At 38.3% G+C, this 15,434-nt stretch overlaps 1 protein-coding gene across 3 annotated transcripts; it reads right to left on the bottom strand.

Moving 5' to 3' along the window:
- Positions 1 to 411: 411 nt before the first annotated feature.
- STK17B (serine/threonine kinase 17b) lies at positions 412 to 15,088 on the bottom strand. Of its 3 annotated transcripts, XM_065637676.1 has the most exons (9): positions 14,980 to 15,088; positions 12,368 to 12,517; positions 8,940 to 9,152; positions 6,832 to 6,976; positions 6,458 to 6,584; positions 5,549 to 5,597; positions 4,829 to 5,008; positions 2,653 to 2,938; positions 412 to 1,535 (listed from the first exon to the last, which is right to left on the bottom strand). In XM_065637676.1, exons 2-8 carry the CDS (start codon positions 12,487 to 12,489, stop codon positions 2,656 to 2,658), a joined length of 1,119 nt encoding a protein of 372 aa, XP_065493748.1. In that variant the 5' UTR covers positions 12,490 to 12,517; positions 14,980 to 15,088; the 3' UTR covers positions 412 to 1,535; positions 2,653 to 2,655. The 3 variants fall into 3 exon arrangements, with proteins under 3 accessions (XP_065493748.1, XP_065493746.1, XP_065493747.1); XM_065637674.1 differs by having other exon boundaries at positions 412 to 2,938; XM_065637675.1 differs by lacking the exon at positions 14,980 to 15,088 and adding an exon at positions 14,688 to 14,762 and having other exon boundaries at positions 412 to 2,938.
- Between the last annotated feature and the right edge of the window lie 346 nt (positions 15,089 to 15,434).

Raw genomic sequence — 15,434 nt, 5'->3', positions numbered from 1 at the left:
GCGCCCGGGGCTCGGCTTGGCCGCACAGAAACACCCGCTCAGCCATCTTAAAATGTGCCTCATCACTCAGTTCCGCTCGGCAATTCCCGGTAACATGGCAGGAAACAAGAGCTGTATTTACATTGAAGTTATCACAGGATGTCAGGGGTTGGAAGGGGCCTCGAAAGCTCAGCCAGTGCAATCCCCCCGCCGGAGCAGGAACACCCAGATGAGGTGACACAAGTTACGCATGCACAGTAAGACTTTAAAATAAATCAAAAGCATCGATTGATTGATGGGATTCAATGTGTATTTTAAGTTTACATGAAGTACAAATAAAGTCTTCAAAGCTTAAGTTCCTTGGATAAGACCAATTTTCATTTATTTAAATTTAAAGATAAGTTAGCTCCAAAAGTAGTACGAAATGTAAACATCAGATACCATGATAAAAATCTTAACAAATAACAATTTTGTCATAAAGTGCTGGTATAAGCTTTCGGCTTTATTTTCCATATGTTAAAAATAGAATACTAATGTACGAAGCTTCCCATTGTAATTTCAGTAATATTTTTGCAGAGTTTTAAAATGTAATAATTTTAGAAACATTCTTTTCTACCTTTTTCCATTAGAGCTTTTTGATATTTTCTTCATCTTAAGTGAACTTTAACTTCTGAGTATCTACAAAATAGTTTGCATTTTTAATTTACTCAGTTCAAATTAGGCTCCATGCTGGTAGAGAAAAACAAAGGGTTAGAAAAGACTCCAAGTGGGAAAAGCCAATGACTTTGAAACGTGAGGGTATAAGGTACCTGAACACAATCCAACAACTGCATCCAAAGTCATTTTATCATTATATACACAATACCAGTACCACTGAAAAAAGTTCCATGAAAATTAACCCATAGAGGAGACTCAGTGTGGTTCATTTATACCCAGGCATCTGAGCATCATCCATGCTGAGTATATCCATTACTTCATTTCACATGAGATTAAGTCTCAGAAAACTTTTCCTTCTCTTGACAAACATGAGCTGAAAGCGTCTTACACACCTTACATCTCAGTCGACTGCTCACTTCTCGACATGAGCGTCACCCAAAATAGAGACAAGAGTCCTGAATTCCCCCAGCATTCTGGCGATACCTTCTATTGAAATTTATTTGTAAAAAAACCTGTGCCTTCCTTGCGTGAAGAAAAATAAAATACAACCTTTTAGCACTCATTATGTTCACCTCTCAATCACAGCTTGTTCCAAAACTTCAATCTGCAATTGACAAGCCCACAGGCATACTCAAAAAATATTATTAAATTGTGATATTTTATTATACGAACCAAATCAAAGACGATTAAGTCTTACGGAGTGGAAAACCCCAAAAGTATTTTAAAGTGCCACTTCCAAAACATTTATAAGAGTTTTAATACATTCCCTACACAAGATGACCTCCAGCCTCAGTGTTACAATGAGGATTTTACCTTGTCAGTACGAGTTTCAGGCTGTTAGGGCATGACTGGTAGTTGCTCCAAGTCAAAACTTGACAAAGGCATTATTTCCTCAGAGCCTAGAAACAGGAAGTTGAAGGGATATAACTTCAAAAATAACAAGCCTACTAAACATACCAAATTTAAAGGCTTAAAACAATTATTAGGTAGTTTGTCTTTTGACACTGCAGTCCGTTTCTCTGAGTGGGCAGGAAGCCAAGTCATTAGCAATACCAATAACTGACAGAGATGCACTGCACTGCTACATTGAGGTGCATAATGAAAAGCTTTTAATTGCAGCTGCACTGGCAAAAATGGCTATTTTCAGTTTATTCAGTTATTACTTCAAAGAGACTTTTTGGTTTGGGATTTTTTGTGTGGTGGTGGTTTTCTTTTGGTTTTTTTTAATTATTATTTTTAAGATGAGGAATAGGTCAATGCAGGTAGACAATACTATTTCAGAGGTTTGATGACAGCAAACTAACGAGTGTATCAAATATTCACATCAGCATGGGACCCTCATCCTACTCAAATCTAATTTGCTGATAAAAAAGGACCACTAATGCAAGGACTGACAGTCTGTTTTCTATTGAAACATTCCAGAGATCCAACACAGGGCAAACACACAGACTATGCCTTATGAAGCCCAAGTGGACCAGATCTATAAGGCACAAACACTTCCTCAGCTACCAGTGATCCTTGAGAGAAAGGAGTTCTCCAAATGGCCCCAACAGATGTATCCTATTCCCAAACCACACCAACTTCAGCTTCCATTTAAAGCTATGAGGATGGTCACAAATAAGCCCAGTTTCCCTGCTTATACCAATTTCTTATTAAGGCTAGTCATACAAATGTGCATGTATTCAACCACTGTTTGGCAAAGCTTGAGTTTAAACAAACTCATTTTCAGGATTTAATTTGTTCCCTCTGGCATAATTTTTGGACTAAAACTTGAAAAGTGCAAAAATATTTAATTATATCTTCTTAAAAAAAATAATTCATTTTATTGGTGCAACAACCCCAATTTCTCAGGAGTTAAATCCATTGCCAGCAATGGACAGATAAGGAAGCACCAGCATAAAAAGATCAAAGTGCATTTCCCATATGCCAATGCTGCACGAATTGGCAAGCTATACTCTTATATTTGCCACTGGAATAGATTATGCTAAATTCTTTTTATAAAAAAGTCTATATTACGTATTAACATATGAAGTCTGTCGCGAAGTCTTGGGGATACTGCAATGAATCATCGAAACGGAAACGTTTGGAGACTGTACTGCTGTCCTCTGGAATGTTTTCTTTGTCTTCCTTGTTGCTACAGGTACCATTACAACTGGATTTTACGTTCCGCTCTTCTGAGCATTTCGTTGTGTGTCCTGGCATCAGAGAAAAGCCACAAGTTTCCTCAGGGCTAGACAAGAGGATGAACTCCTCTTGCTGCAACCACAAATGAGAAAGACAGGCCTCTGCTGTGGGTCTTTCCCTTTGAAAGAGAAAATGGTAAAGTTGCTTCAGTTAACTTCGGAAATACTGAAAACATAATTACAATAGCTCTGACACACGCTAAGAAATCTTAAGCAGAACTGACACAAAAAAGTTAATATTGCTGGTTTCCCACCCCTACCACTGCTGCTAAAAAGCACATTAGACCCCATCATAGTTAAGTATTGGCAACATGCATGTAAATTGGAGTGGACAGCTTCCCCTACCACTGGGTGTCAGGACTGGTAAGCTTTTCCTCACAACAAGGAACAGGCACTTCTCAGCCAGTATTCACAGTCCCTTGGAACGTTTTCAACATGGTGTGTGTGTATGTATATACGTATATATATGCGCACATTCTTATGCTTTTGAAGTCCTATGTGTTACACAGACCATTGTAAATATGTAGGTTAATGAATACTTAGTCATCTGGTTTTCAAGGAGGGCCAAATAACGATGTCATCAACTCTATCAGACATTTTGCAGTCTGTTACTCTTGCAAGTCATCATAAACTGGCGTAAACCCTTGCAAAATGTATTTACTACCAAACAGACCACGGACTTACAAAGCGTTCCTTTGGATAACCTAGTGAAGTGCTACTACAGTTCTCACCATGTTAAATTCCAGAGAACTTGCAATAAATGCAACAGAGCCCCCTATTTGTCCTTAACTCTACCAGAACACGTGAATATTTTTTGGTCAGAGAACTCTGACCTTACAGACTTGACTACCTGAGGACGTATTTTTTCCTCTGAAGATTCAAGAAGGTATAGCCATCAAGAATTGGAACAGGAAGAGAAAAAAAGGTTACTGAGGTTCTACTGAAGACTCCGAGATGCCCAGAAGCAAAAAAGCAAGTGGAGTGGTAACTGTGACAGAATATCAAACATCCCACAGGTCCACACCAACGTTTAGCAAAGCAGGCTCTTCATGGTTACTTCCTGCATGATAGCGTGGGCTTTACAAGTTATTCCAGATGGTGACAAACCCTGTCCAGACATGAGTTTATATGGAGTCCTTATTTCATCAAAGTAGCACTTCATGGATACCATGCCCCATCATCCCTCTCCTTTCTCAGCCAAACAGGGTCACTCCTGCTTGCTGCAGGCTCTCTGAAGACGACAGGGACTTCTGGGTCACCAAAAATGACAATATTTGCTGGTGCAACAGTTAAAAATATACCCAGATTTAATGCTACACAGCAAGAGCAGACGCAGTTCATGTGTGTAATTCTCCCACTCTCAACGGCTATCTTCTCAAAGTTCAGCTACTTTGAGATGCCTTGACTAGAGCCTGAACTCCCAAAGAACGCAAAGTTACGGAAATGTGCCTGACAAACAACAAGGTTGTACTTTTGGTTGAGAACATTTTTTTAAAAGACTGAACACACGGCAAAATACTATGTATTTTTGAAGAATATGTGCTAGTCACAAGATTGCCAAATTTGTATATAAAATGTATTCAAATAGAATGATACATTAAAGATAAGAAACAAGAAAGCACTGCATCAAAAAGACTGCATTTTCTCTCTCCAAATTGTGCAATAAAAGGTTGAGTTATAGACAAGAATGTGACCTTTCTAGAATATATTTAATCAGATTTGTTCATAATCTATCTTCTGAATGAAAATATAAAGAAATACAAAATAGAAAACTCAAAGCACAAGCCTGACTACAATAATACCCAGACAGTGAACCCAAGTTCCTTTCCATACATTATGGAAAAGCATAAATCTACACTTTTAAATATCCAGCTGATAATACCAGTGCATTGCGAAATGTCTGACTGACCGTATCAGTGGTTTTAAGCACCCAAATTAACATTCACTTTTTCTAGGTGCTCCACAAACATAAGAGATAAGATTGTTGCCTGATGGAGTTTGTTACTTACTCTGGATTTTTTATGAGAAGTTTTTGAATGAAGTCTTTGGCAGGCTGTGAAACTGATGAAAACGTTTCTTCTGAATAATCCACGTTAACTTGAGATATATTAAGGTAAGTTTCTTGATTATCAGCTCCCACAAATGGAGATTCTTGTGTCAGCAGCATGTATGAAATAACACCTATGTTCCTGAAATAAGAACACAATGTATGACCCTACTAGGATACCCCTCATATTTATCGTGCTGCAGACCAAACTTCCTGATGTGTGCCACACTCAAAGAACTAGAAACACCATGTGAGAGCTCACTTTTATGTGGTTCAAGCATGCATACACATGCGCACACAAGGAAAGCTATGTATGTATCTCACTAAATGGATTTTATGCAAATTACTCACTTACATATATAGGGTGTTTCAAAAAGATGGACCAAATTGATCGCTACTACTGCCTTGAAATTGGGTCCATCTTTTTGAAACCCCCGTGTCCATCTTTTTGAAACCCCCTGTGTGTGTATATATAGACAGATAAAACATAATGGAGTAATCGCAGCAAGCCCCAGGTTATATCCTGAGTGCTCCTTCCCCTCCCAACTCTCCCTCTTTTGGTTGGCGAACAGAAGGGTATTCTTGGAAGCCAGATAAAACTGCATCAGAATCTGGATCTGGCCCCTAGATCAATAAATGGTCACGCTTACCTCCATACATTAAATTAAAATATATGACCTACCACATATCTGTAGCTGTGGTAATGGGATCGTAGTTTAAGATTTCTGGAGCTAGAGAAAGAGATGAGGAGAAGAAAAACACTTATTTATTGACCTCGAATCATATACTACATTTCTGGCGGGTTTTTTTTTTTGCCAACCATTATTATGAGACTAAACATCCAGTTTTAATAATCAAGTTTATTCTTTTCAAGCCACAAAAGTGAAAAAAGTTGCTTCTGTTTGATTAGACACACCGATGCTCAACTGGTTCACACTAAAATGGCAGTATACATTCTAAAGTCTATTCTATCCAAGTCCCAAGATATCTTCTGATCAGATGGATCACATAAAAGATTCTTCTAAGAGGTTTTCAAGTACACAGCTTTTTAAGGGGAATGCATAAAGCCTTCAGCATGTTAACACTGCAATGCCAGATGACCAAGCCAATTTTTGGATGAGTGTCTGTTAACGTATGCTAGACAGGGAGTTACTCACTACAGGTCGAAGTGCTCTTCAAATGGAGTGTTGGCAGATCATTAAGGAAACCTGCCCCTCAGAGAGGGCTGAGTGTTAATGGCAAGCTTTCCATTCCCAAAGAATATTTTAATCTCTTTAAATCATCATTCTAAACACATTCCTAATCCAAAGAGCATTTCGTTGTGCATGTTAATGCTGTATTTCAGATCTAATAAAAGAATTTAACAGCCAATCTGTGCTGATTTAACAGTCTGCATCACAGCAAATACTATAGCATAAAATTAGAGGTGCACTTATCAATATAATTTGGGATTTTTTTGTTGCAAATATTTGATGCCTTGTCCTGCTGTTCTTTCTCCAGTAAAGACTGATAAGTTGATAAGCACATTACATGAACTGTTCCTCTTTTCCCAAAACCACACAGCAGAAATTGTGAAGCAACTCTTCCTTACCTAGATACTCTGTTGTTCCCATGATCTGCCGCAGTTCACTAGAACTCTCAAGCTTCCGAGACATACCAAAATCTACAATTTTTACATCACCAAGAGGATTGACACTGCTCAGCAAAATATTTTGAGGCTAGAATAGAAAAGATTTAATTCTCAATTAATCAAGTATAAGCTGCAAAAAACCCCAATGTACAGAAAGACATTTCAGTTTCTATTATGTAATACCTATTGCTAAATTTTATTTTAAAAAAATCAGTTAATCTCTAACACACTCCTTTTTCTCCTCATCTTTGTCACGTATTTAACGAATTGCTTTGATTAATGTGATATTAAATAGAAGATAAAGTACTAAAATAAAAAGTGTGCTGCAGCCTCACCTTTAAATCAAGATGGACAATATTGTTTTCATGCAAGCAGCAAAGTCCTTCGAGTATTTGTCTTATAAGTCTTACAATATCCCTTTCACCAATTCTGTCATCCAGATCTGGGACACATAAGTCAAATATTTCTCCTCCAGCAGCACTGAAATACATTCAAGAACACTTACATCTTAAGGTTGAATTTTCAAGCTTAAGTGGGAAAAAAAAAATTATACATAGTACCTATTTATACAATATATATTCAATTATCATATTCATATTCTCAGAGAGGCTGGGAATATTGTTATTTTTTTAAACACACACTTATGCCAATACACAGCACATAAACACTTACAAAAGGAAAAAAAAAAATTATTTTTTGTTACACGATATGGGTGTGGTGTAAAAGTAAATCTAAGAACCACAATGCAATGAACAGCTGGAGTTGCTGAATAATATTTCTGGAGTGGGAGGAAACTGCCTACTTGCCACCCAAGGTCCTACCATTCTGATGGAAGACTGAAAATCTGATATTTCTATCAGAGAGCTACCAGGAAGAAAATCTAGCATGCTGCTGCTGATTAAATATCCAGTTGCCTAATCAGTTAGTGAGCAGTGTCTGCCAGAACTCTAGTACACACAGAATACTCAGAAATACAAGGACTCAGTTCCGTCGCTTTGAAATCTATGATTTCCACACTAACAGAGATGGACAAGCTTCATGTTTTCACATAGCATCTCAAATATGTCTTCCTGTTTACTTACAGAAACCCCTACTATTAGTACAGCATAAAGGAAGCAGGGAAATAACCATGTTGCATGTGGTTTATTAGTTATACTTCTGCACTTTGCTGCAGTGTCAGCTGTTTCATGATGGGTTTGAAATCATTATTTAACCTGCTCTTCTCCCTCTGTCCTTAAGAGCTCACTCAAAACTACAGATTAGTAAGCCTGAATTTCATCATTAGAAAAAATAAGAGTCTATAGTTCAGTACCAACTGAGAAAGGGAGACAGAGACTTCCCAAATTAATTTCACAAACTGCATTTTTGTTCCTCACATTCCAAACACACATACAACAAATATGATAGACAATTCAAATTAGATTTCCAAATTAAGACTTGTTTTCAGAGTTTATGAGAAGCCACAAGGGCATCTAAAAAGACATGGGAATTTTGGAAAAAACTCCAAAAGCCAAACAGTTTTAAAACAATAAACCCACTAAATTTAGAAGTTCAGAACCCACAAATGAATTGTGAGTTTTCGGTCACCAAAATGTGTCAAGCAGTGACTGAAGTTCATAGAACACGCACGTGCTCAGCTTCTCTGAAATCTGTGTAATTGGCATCAGTGGATACTTTTTTGTTGTTGTTATGATTTGAGATGCATCAAAGCACTATACGCTTTCTGGGGGATTCAAGGATATTCTCTCTGGTCAGCTTGCATGAAAGATTCTTTAAGTTAATTTAAAAAAAAAAAAAAAAAAAATTACAGCCTGGAGTTTGTATTCAGGTTTTCCATTAGGTTAGGCTGACCTGAAAGCTGATCAGAGCTGTTTTATAAAAAATCCAACTAGCAGAAGAAATCATCTGCTTAAATTAGCAAATCTTATTCAAAATTACCCTCTTGAGATAGTATTTAAAGGCATAAAAATTATTTTAATTTGAAATTGAGTGAAATTGTCTATGAAACTGAGCTATGCAGGGAGAAGAAAGAAGAATCTCTTTGAATTTTTTTTATAGCTTTTTGTCAAAAAAAAAATCTTTCAGTCCATTTTTTAAAATTTTGAGCACAGAATTACTATAGGTTTTGGTGTATTTTGTTTGATGCCTCATTCCATACTGTTTTGACATAACTCATTAGCTGTAGATGTAACAAAACACACATACAAAAACAAAGATTCAAATGAACAGCAGTAGATTCAACTCTTGCATTTACATGAAAAAAAAATCATACCCAAAAAAGTCCCTAAGAGCTTATAGAGTTTATAATAATAAAATATTAGCATAATGTAGATAGCATACTGTTGTAATTCTTCTGGGTGTTCAAGCGACTCATGCAAAAAAACCAAGTATACTGACAGATTTGTAGCTACAAATGTGGAGCATCTGATAAAAGCATACTTACTATTCCAAGACTAAGATGATTTCATTTGCTGTTTCATAGACTTCATGGAGATTAACTACGCGAGGATTAGATTTCATTAATTCAAGCACGGCAATTTCATGAAGAATCTCTGCTTTGCAGTCTTGACCTCTTCTTCTTTTCTTTAAAAATTTAGCTGCAAACTCTTGGCCTGTGGATTTAGCTATACATTTTCTAACCACAGCACATCTTCCTCTGCAAAATAAAAGAGAAAACATTAAAGACCCAAAACGTAAGAAGTACATAAATTGACATTAGAAATAAAAAGGCATGGCAAATAATTGAAACGAAGAAAAAAAATTATCAGAGGAAACCTACGTTTGGCCTGTTCTTAGACTATTCCCTGAACGTTCAGCCAACGTAGGAGCAATGATACTAAGCTAGATAAAGCTTTGAGGAGAAAATCTGAGAGTCATAAAAATAATTCTGCTCCACAAATCATGTAGTACTGCTAAAACAAAGCCAAACCCAAACAAACAACCAAAGCAAATAAAAAAAACAAACAAAAACACCCCACACAACAAACACACAACCTCCCCCAAACCAGGTATCTGCAAAATGTTTAAAAACATCTCAACAGGAAAACACCTCCTCCTTATCATTCTCTTTCTCCATTTCAGTTCAACAAAGTGTGCTGCTTTATTTCCTAGCCAACTTTTTAGGTACGGAAACAAAAATGTATTTTGGCAGAGAAATGTTTTTAAAAGAAAACCACATATTCTAGTTAAATCACTGACCTGACCTTCTAAAAAATTAGAGGAAAAAATCCATTTTTTTAAGCCAAGTTATAAACTCCAGAAAAGAACAAAGTTTTTGCATTCCCAGAAATGCCAAGGTGCATACTTGCAAAGTGTTTCCAAATGATACAAGAAACTTTATTTCAAAAAACAAACCAAAAACTCGAAGAGGTAAAATAAATTGGGTAAAGTTCTAAAAACAGTTATAAAACTGTGTACAAAGAACAAGATCTACACTTATGTCTTCGAAAAAACACCTTTTTTTGTTACCACCGCATACTAGGAACAAGCTGTTAAAGCTCAGTATGAGCTACCTGTCCTGCACTTTCTCTCAACTAAATTAGCTTCTTCACTAGAAAAGGTTATGCTGCCCTTCAGGCTTTGCCTTTTCTGTTGTGCAAAAACCCCTATCTCTACCTCTCTCTCTCTCCTTATCAAAAAAAAAAAAAAAAAAAAAAAAAAAAAGCATGTTTGAGGCTTTTTTGAAAAATCTAGACTTTGGTATTTAATCAAAAAAGGTATGAGCATCTCACCAAAAAATCAGATTTCCATTTGCAAATAACCATGTAAAATCCAGTTTGTACAAACCTGACAATCATAAACCACGTAAAGTTGACCTTTAAGCAAACTGCTGTTCCTTATTTAGAAATAAATTCAAAAAAAGCCTCTCTTTCATCAGTTACTTTGACAGCAAATTAGTTATATGATTTCTGTGTCCGTTTTTTTAAGCACTAAATTTAGAAAGGTAAGAGTACAAAACTCAAAAGTAAAACTAATTTAAGAGGTAAACTTTGTAAACAATCTGGTAATGCACACTCTTCATTTTAGCAACTATTTGTAAGCCCGAAATGTCTGAGTCCTTTCCTAATTGTTAAATCGGCTTATTATTGCAGAACATTTGAAGTTATTGAGCTGAATTTCATAATATACAAAAGTTTAAGATACTGCACCACAGCTAACATTCTTATTCTAACATCACATCACCCTGTCAACCACAAAAGTTTTCTAAAATTAAGAAAGAGGAACTGGTTGAGTTTCATGAGAACAGCAAGATCTTCCCCTGTAGTTTTTGCACATCTTCCTTCTAGTCGCTGTGGATATAAGAGCTTTAAAGGGTCAGCACTATCTCCAGATTGACGATGTAAGAATTTCCGCTTGTTTATACTGTATTTGTAGTGTGCCAATTAAGACAAAATTATTAAGATTAAATAAAATCAGTTTAGAGCAGTGGAATTTCCCCAGATGTGAAAAGTTGCACTGAAGCAAGCAAAGTGGTTCCCAGGCCTTGTTGCCTGCAAAGCAACTGCTCAACCATCAAACTTTAAAGCCCAGTTTTATCAGATAAAAACCAATTTCAGGTTGTTTACATATCCCACGTTATAAAGCACAGAAATTCAACTACATCAAAAGAAGCCAAGCCATCCACACACTGGGGACAAAACTGCTTAACCCACTAAACAGAACCTGACTCCCTCCTGAGTCACTGTCTCAAATACCAAAGGACCTCAAAGATCAGGGTGTGTGAAGAAGAAATGGGACTTGGGAAGCTTAAGCAGAGAAGAACAAAAGAACTATTTACTAAATAACCTGAAAAGGAAGAAGAAAATTGCAAGTATATTTAATCTTTTAGAGAAACTACAAAGACAGATATTTCAGTGTTGTAAACATTTTTGAAAAACATTTAAAAATGCATACACACACTGTGAGGCCAGGAAAAGTCAAAAGTATGTCAGAAAACATACTACTCTGCTTCTCTGCATTTTGGCACTTATTTTGTTACGCCTGGTTTTGCATGTGCAGGAAGTATTAAAGACTGTTCTGGAATCCACATAAAATCTATACTTTTGTTTGCTTTAGACATCATCTCACAAGTATGTATAATCTGAAAATCCAGAATACTGGAGTTCCAGATGACTGTGTATATAAACTGCTTCTGTAGAGCCTAGAATTCAAAACTAGCCCTGACAGAGGGGTAAGAAAAGAGGAAAGTGATGAGCCTCAAGGTGCACTTTGGTAAAAGGGTACCAGATACAGCACATGTTAGGGAAAAAATAAAAAAAAAAGGATAACCAGGGAACAATGAAAGCTAAAGAGCTTACAAAATCACATGTAGAGGAGCATCTTTGCTGACAAAACAGGTTACGGGTGCACAGGATTGCTCTGTAGCACAGCAGGGCACAACTGTGAGACTCACACAATTATTTCAAAAAGCATTAACTCAGATGTCTGAAACACAAACATAAATACCAAGGGGGTTTTTGCCTTTTATTTCCTATTTTACTGTTGCAAACACAAGCGAAGCAAGCTGCAGAACTACTCTGAAACAGCAGGTAGTTAGAAACTTATACTAACTGCTTGAGGGTGTGAGGGGGAGAGAAAAAGGTCTTTGTTTCCTAGACTTCAAAAAAACCAACCAACCAACTCAACCCCCCCCATTCATATTACCCTATGTCATCTCTTTAGTTTATGTACCTGTAATGTGATGTGTGACTAGGCAGGGGAAATGGAAGAAAAAGAACATAATCCCAGCTCTACATGACCATGAGAACAGGCTAAATCTCTTCATTCCCCATCTGCTACCATAAAAGTTTGCCAGAAAAGGTTTGTCATTGCACAATGAATTCTCTTGCAGCAGAAATTTCTCTTAAATAAAATAAATAGGAATAATCTTACCTTCCTAGCTCTTTTGATTCAAGCATATAAAAATTGTGGAAATTGTCTGTCTTGATTTGTGTCTGCAGAGATGTAGCTAATAAGCCAGAAAGGCTTTTATTCTCCAACTTCCTCCTCGACATAGTCAGGTCTCTCTCTTCTACTAGTCACCTGTTAAAGCAAAATAATTAAGAGTTTTGGAAATTCCATAATTACAGTGCAGGAAAGTAAACAAATATTAGAGTTCAGGTCTATCAGACTAGAAGAACCTTGATTTTGTTCAGTAGTGACCTGAAAACAACGCATTTAATCACTGTGAAAATAAAACCAAACAACCCTTCTTGTTTGCTGTCTGCAACCCAGCAGGAATAGCCAAACACAGGGGAAAAAAAAAGGTTCTTTCCAGTGGGAAGAGTCACATTTCTTATTACACTCACTCATAGCTTATCTAAGGTGAATGTTAATGCTAGATTGTCGGAAAGCAGCATGAATGGACAACATCCTCCTTGCAAGTTCAGATCACTTAGAACAAAATGATGTAGTAATCCTGATTAAATTACCTTAAACTAGAAGAACAGCACATTATGAAGATACACCCACCTACATTATTTCTATTACTGTTAAAAACAAACAAACAAAGCCGTAAAACTACTGGGTTTTGGCATTCACATTTATAGGCCTGAAGCATCTCTTCAGGCGAAATGCAAAAGCAAAGCAGAAAAAGGTTACTGAAGGATAACAGAAGTCTTAATTGACAGTTTATTCTAAGTTAAAGAGCAGGCTGACCTTTATTAGTGAAGAGAAAAAAAAAAAAATCACAAGTCAAATTACAGTTCAGATACAGTTAACAAATTTACAGAAATACACTTCCAGTTTTTAAATGATAGAAATGTACTAACAGAACCTCCCGGGAGAGCACTCAAACTAGTTACAATTCAAATATAATTCAGTACCCATCAAATATTGTTCAAATACCAGTTCTTGGAACGTGGATATTCATATTGGAACTATTTGGGATTTAGATAATGATTCATGCTTTAGCGGGAAAAAAAAATTTACAGAGTTTAAGAATATCTTCCAAGTAGCATTTGATGAGCATGAAATAACTTCTTAAAAAATTATCAAGGTGTTACAATGCAATCTAACATACAAGTCTCTAAATCACCTTGTTTGTAACATGTATGTGTTTCTTTTACAGCTTGTCATTTAAGAGACTGATTCAAATGTCTGAAATTTTACATGACTCTCCTTAGAGCTGTCCTCACTAAATACAGTTTAACAGTTAACGTTATCTTGTTACTGCAGGACTTCAGCACCAGAAGATTTATCGGTATTAGACAACTGATTAGGAGTTTATTTCTATCAAATTTATTATGTCAACTTTCATTTTATATCATTATTCCTTAACTATTAAGAAGAACTTTTGTCATGCTGAATTAGCTTTGTTCCTCTAAGAAGACACCAGTCTCCTCTTTTTGGTTTGGTACCATCAATAATAGAGAAAGACATATTCATAGCAGGCACAAACCCACAAACAGGCACATAATCTATTGAGGAGAATGAGATCAAATTTAGAATCCAATTAGTCACCAAAAAAAAATAGGCAATTCTCATTCCAAAAAGAAAATTCTAATAAATTAATTATTTCCAAAATTAAGCGATCCTTGTGTTGTTACACATTGCACCAAAAGCCCTGAGTAACGGACATTAGAAGTAGGGATAGCACAGAAATTTGCAAACTTCCCACCAAACTATCTTTAACTGGGCAAAAACTCAACTATTTCCAAAAAGTCAAGTCCCTGCTCCATGCTAAGGCGATCTGGGGATCACCCTCCATAAGTGCTCCAAAGACTGGATGCCCTTGTGTTGCTTTTACTCACGTAATTATTACATATGCATTACATGTTTTGAAAATTTTGACATACATCTGTACTAAAAGTTACAAAAGACATCCCCATCATTAACCAACGGACATGATAAATGCTTTCTGACCACCTGCAAAACGAGGGGATGTTTTCCAAGCTTTAGATCCTCTTGCATGACAAGAGGGAGGCAGAAGATGAAGTGAAACATTGTTTAGAAGCAGAGTGCTTAGTTTATATTTAACTAATAATTAATAGATGTAAGTAAGAAACTAAACAATTATAACTAACACCATCAATTATTTCGTGGTATAGGTGTATTGTATGTCAAAATTTTCAAAAATTGTAAGGCATATGTAATAATTATGTGAATAAAAGCAACGCGAGAGCATCCAGTCTTTGGAGCACTTATGGAGGGTGATCCCCAGAGCTCCCCAGCACTGATAAAATAAAGAATGCCGCTTAACAGTATAACTGACCCTGCTGTTAAGTTTATTTCTCCGTCTTCCCCCCGTGACCGAGTCCCTGTCCGGACAGGGCTGGAAGCCGCGAATCGCTCCCTTGGCCGCCGCCCCCCGCGCTGCTCCCGGGGCTGCCGTACCGAGAGCCCGCGGTCCGCCTCAGCCCTCCTCACAGCCACTCCCGCGCCTCGGGCACCGGCGAGCTCCGACACCGGGTGGCAGCAGGACGCTCTCCCCAGGCACCCCAGCGGATTCACCCGCCCTGTTCGGCGGCGGCCGAGGCCGGGAGCTGCAGCCCGGGCACACTCACCCCTTCCCGCCGGACTCCCAGGAAGCCCCTCAGGGGGCCCAACGGTCGCCGCAAACGGCCCGCGCTCGCGCCCGCCAACCGCCGCGCTCGCGCAAGGCAGCGTTTGAAACGCTCAGCCCGCTGAGATGTGGCTGCCCCGCCGGCGCCCGCCCGGCCCCGCCCACTTCGGCCGCGGGGGAGCCAATCGGCGCCCAACGGGGCGAGCCGTCTGCGCGCCGATTGGTGGGGCGCCCTCCGACCCGGGAGCGCCCCCGCCCGGCTGCCCTCGCCCCGGGAAGGCGGCCGCGGTGGCCGAGGCGCTGCCGGGGCGGGCGGGAGCGGGAACGGCAGCGGCAGCGGCAGGTGCCCCTTGGCCGGGCCGCCGCCTCGCCCGGCTCCTTCGTGCGACCCGGAGAGACGGGACGCGCTCCTGTTCTCCCCCTTCCCGCCGTGCTGGGAGGCGCGGCCTTGCCCGG

The sequence above is a fragment of the Caloenas nicobarica genome, chromosome 6 (assembly GCF_036013445.1).
Source record: "Caloenas nicobarica isolate bCalNic1 chromosome 6, bCalNic1.hap1, whole genome shotgun sequence".
Lineage (NCBI taxonomy): Eukaryota > Metazoa > Chordata > Aves > Columbiformes > Columbidae > Caloenas > Caloenas nicobarica.
The sequence above is the reverse complement of the archived record's forward strand: the minus strand, read 5'-3'. Positions and strand labels throughout refer to the sequence as shown.

Excerpts from the sequence above, each read along its gene's own strand:
- STK17B (XM_065637674.1), bottom strand. The coding sequence starts at position 12,489 with ATGTCGAGGAGGAAGTTGGAGAATAAAAGCCTTTCTGGCTTATTAGCT. Across the intron at positions 5,009-5,548 it reads ACCACAGCTACAGATATGTG|GAACATAGGTGTTATTTCAT; the intron begins GTAGGTCATATA and ends TTCTTATTTCAG. Across the intron at positions 2,939-4,828 it reads CTTCTCATAAAAAATCCAGA|GGAAAGACCCACAGCAGAGG; the intron begins GTAAGTAACAAA and ends TCTCTTTCAAAG.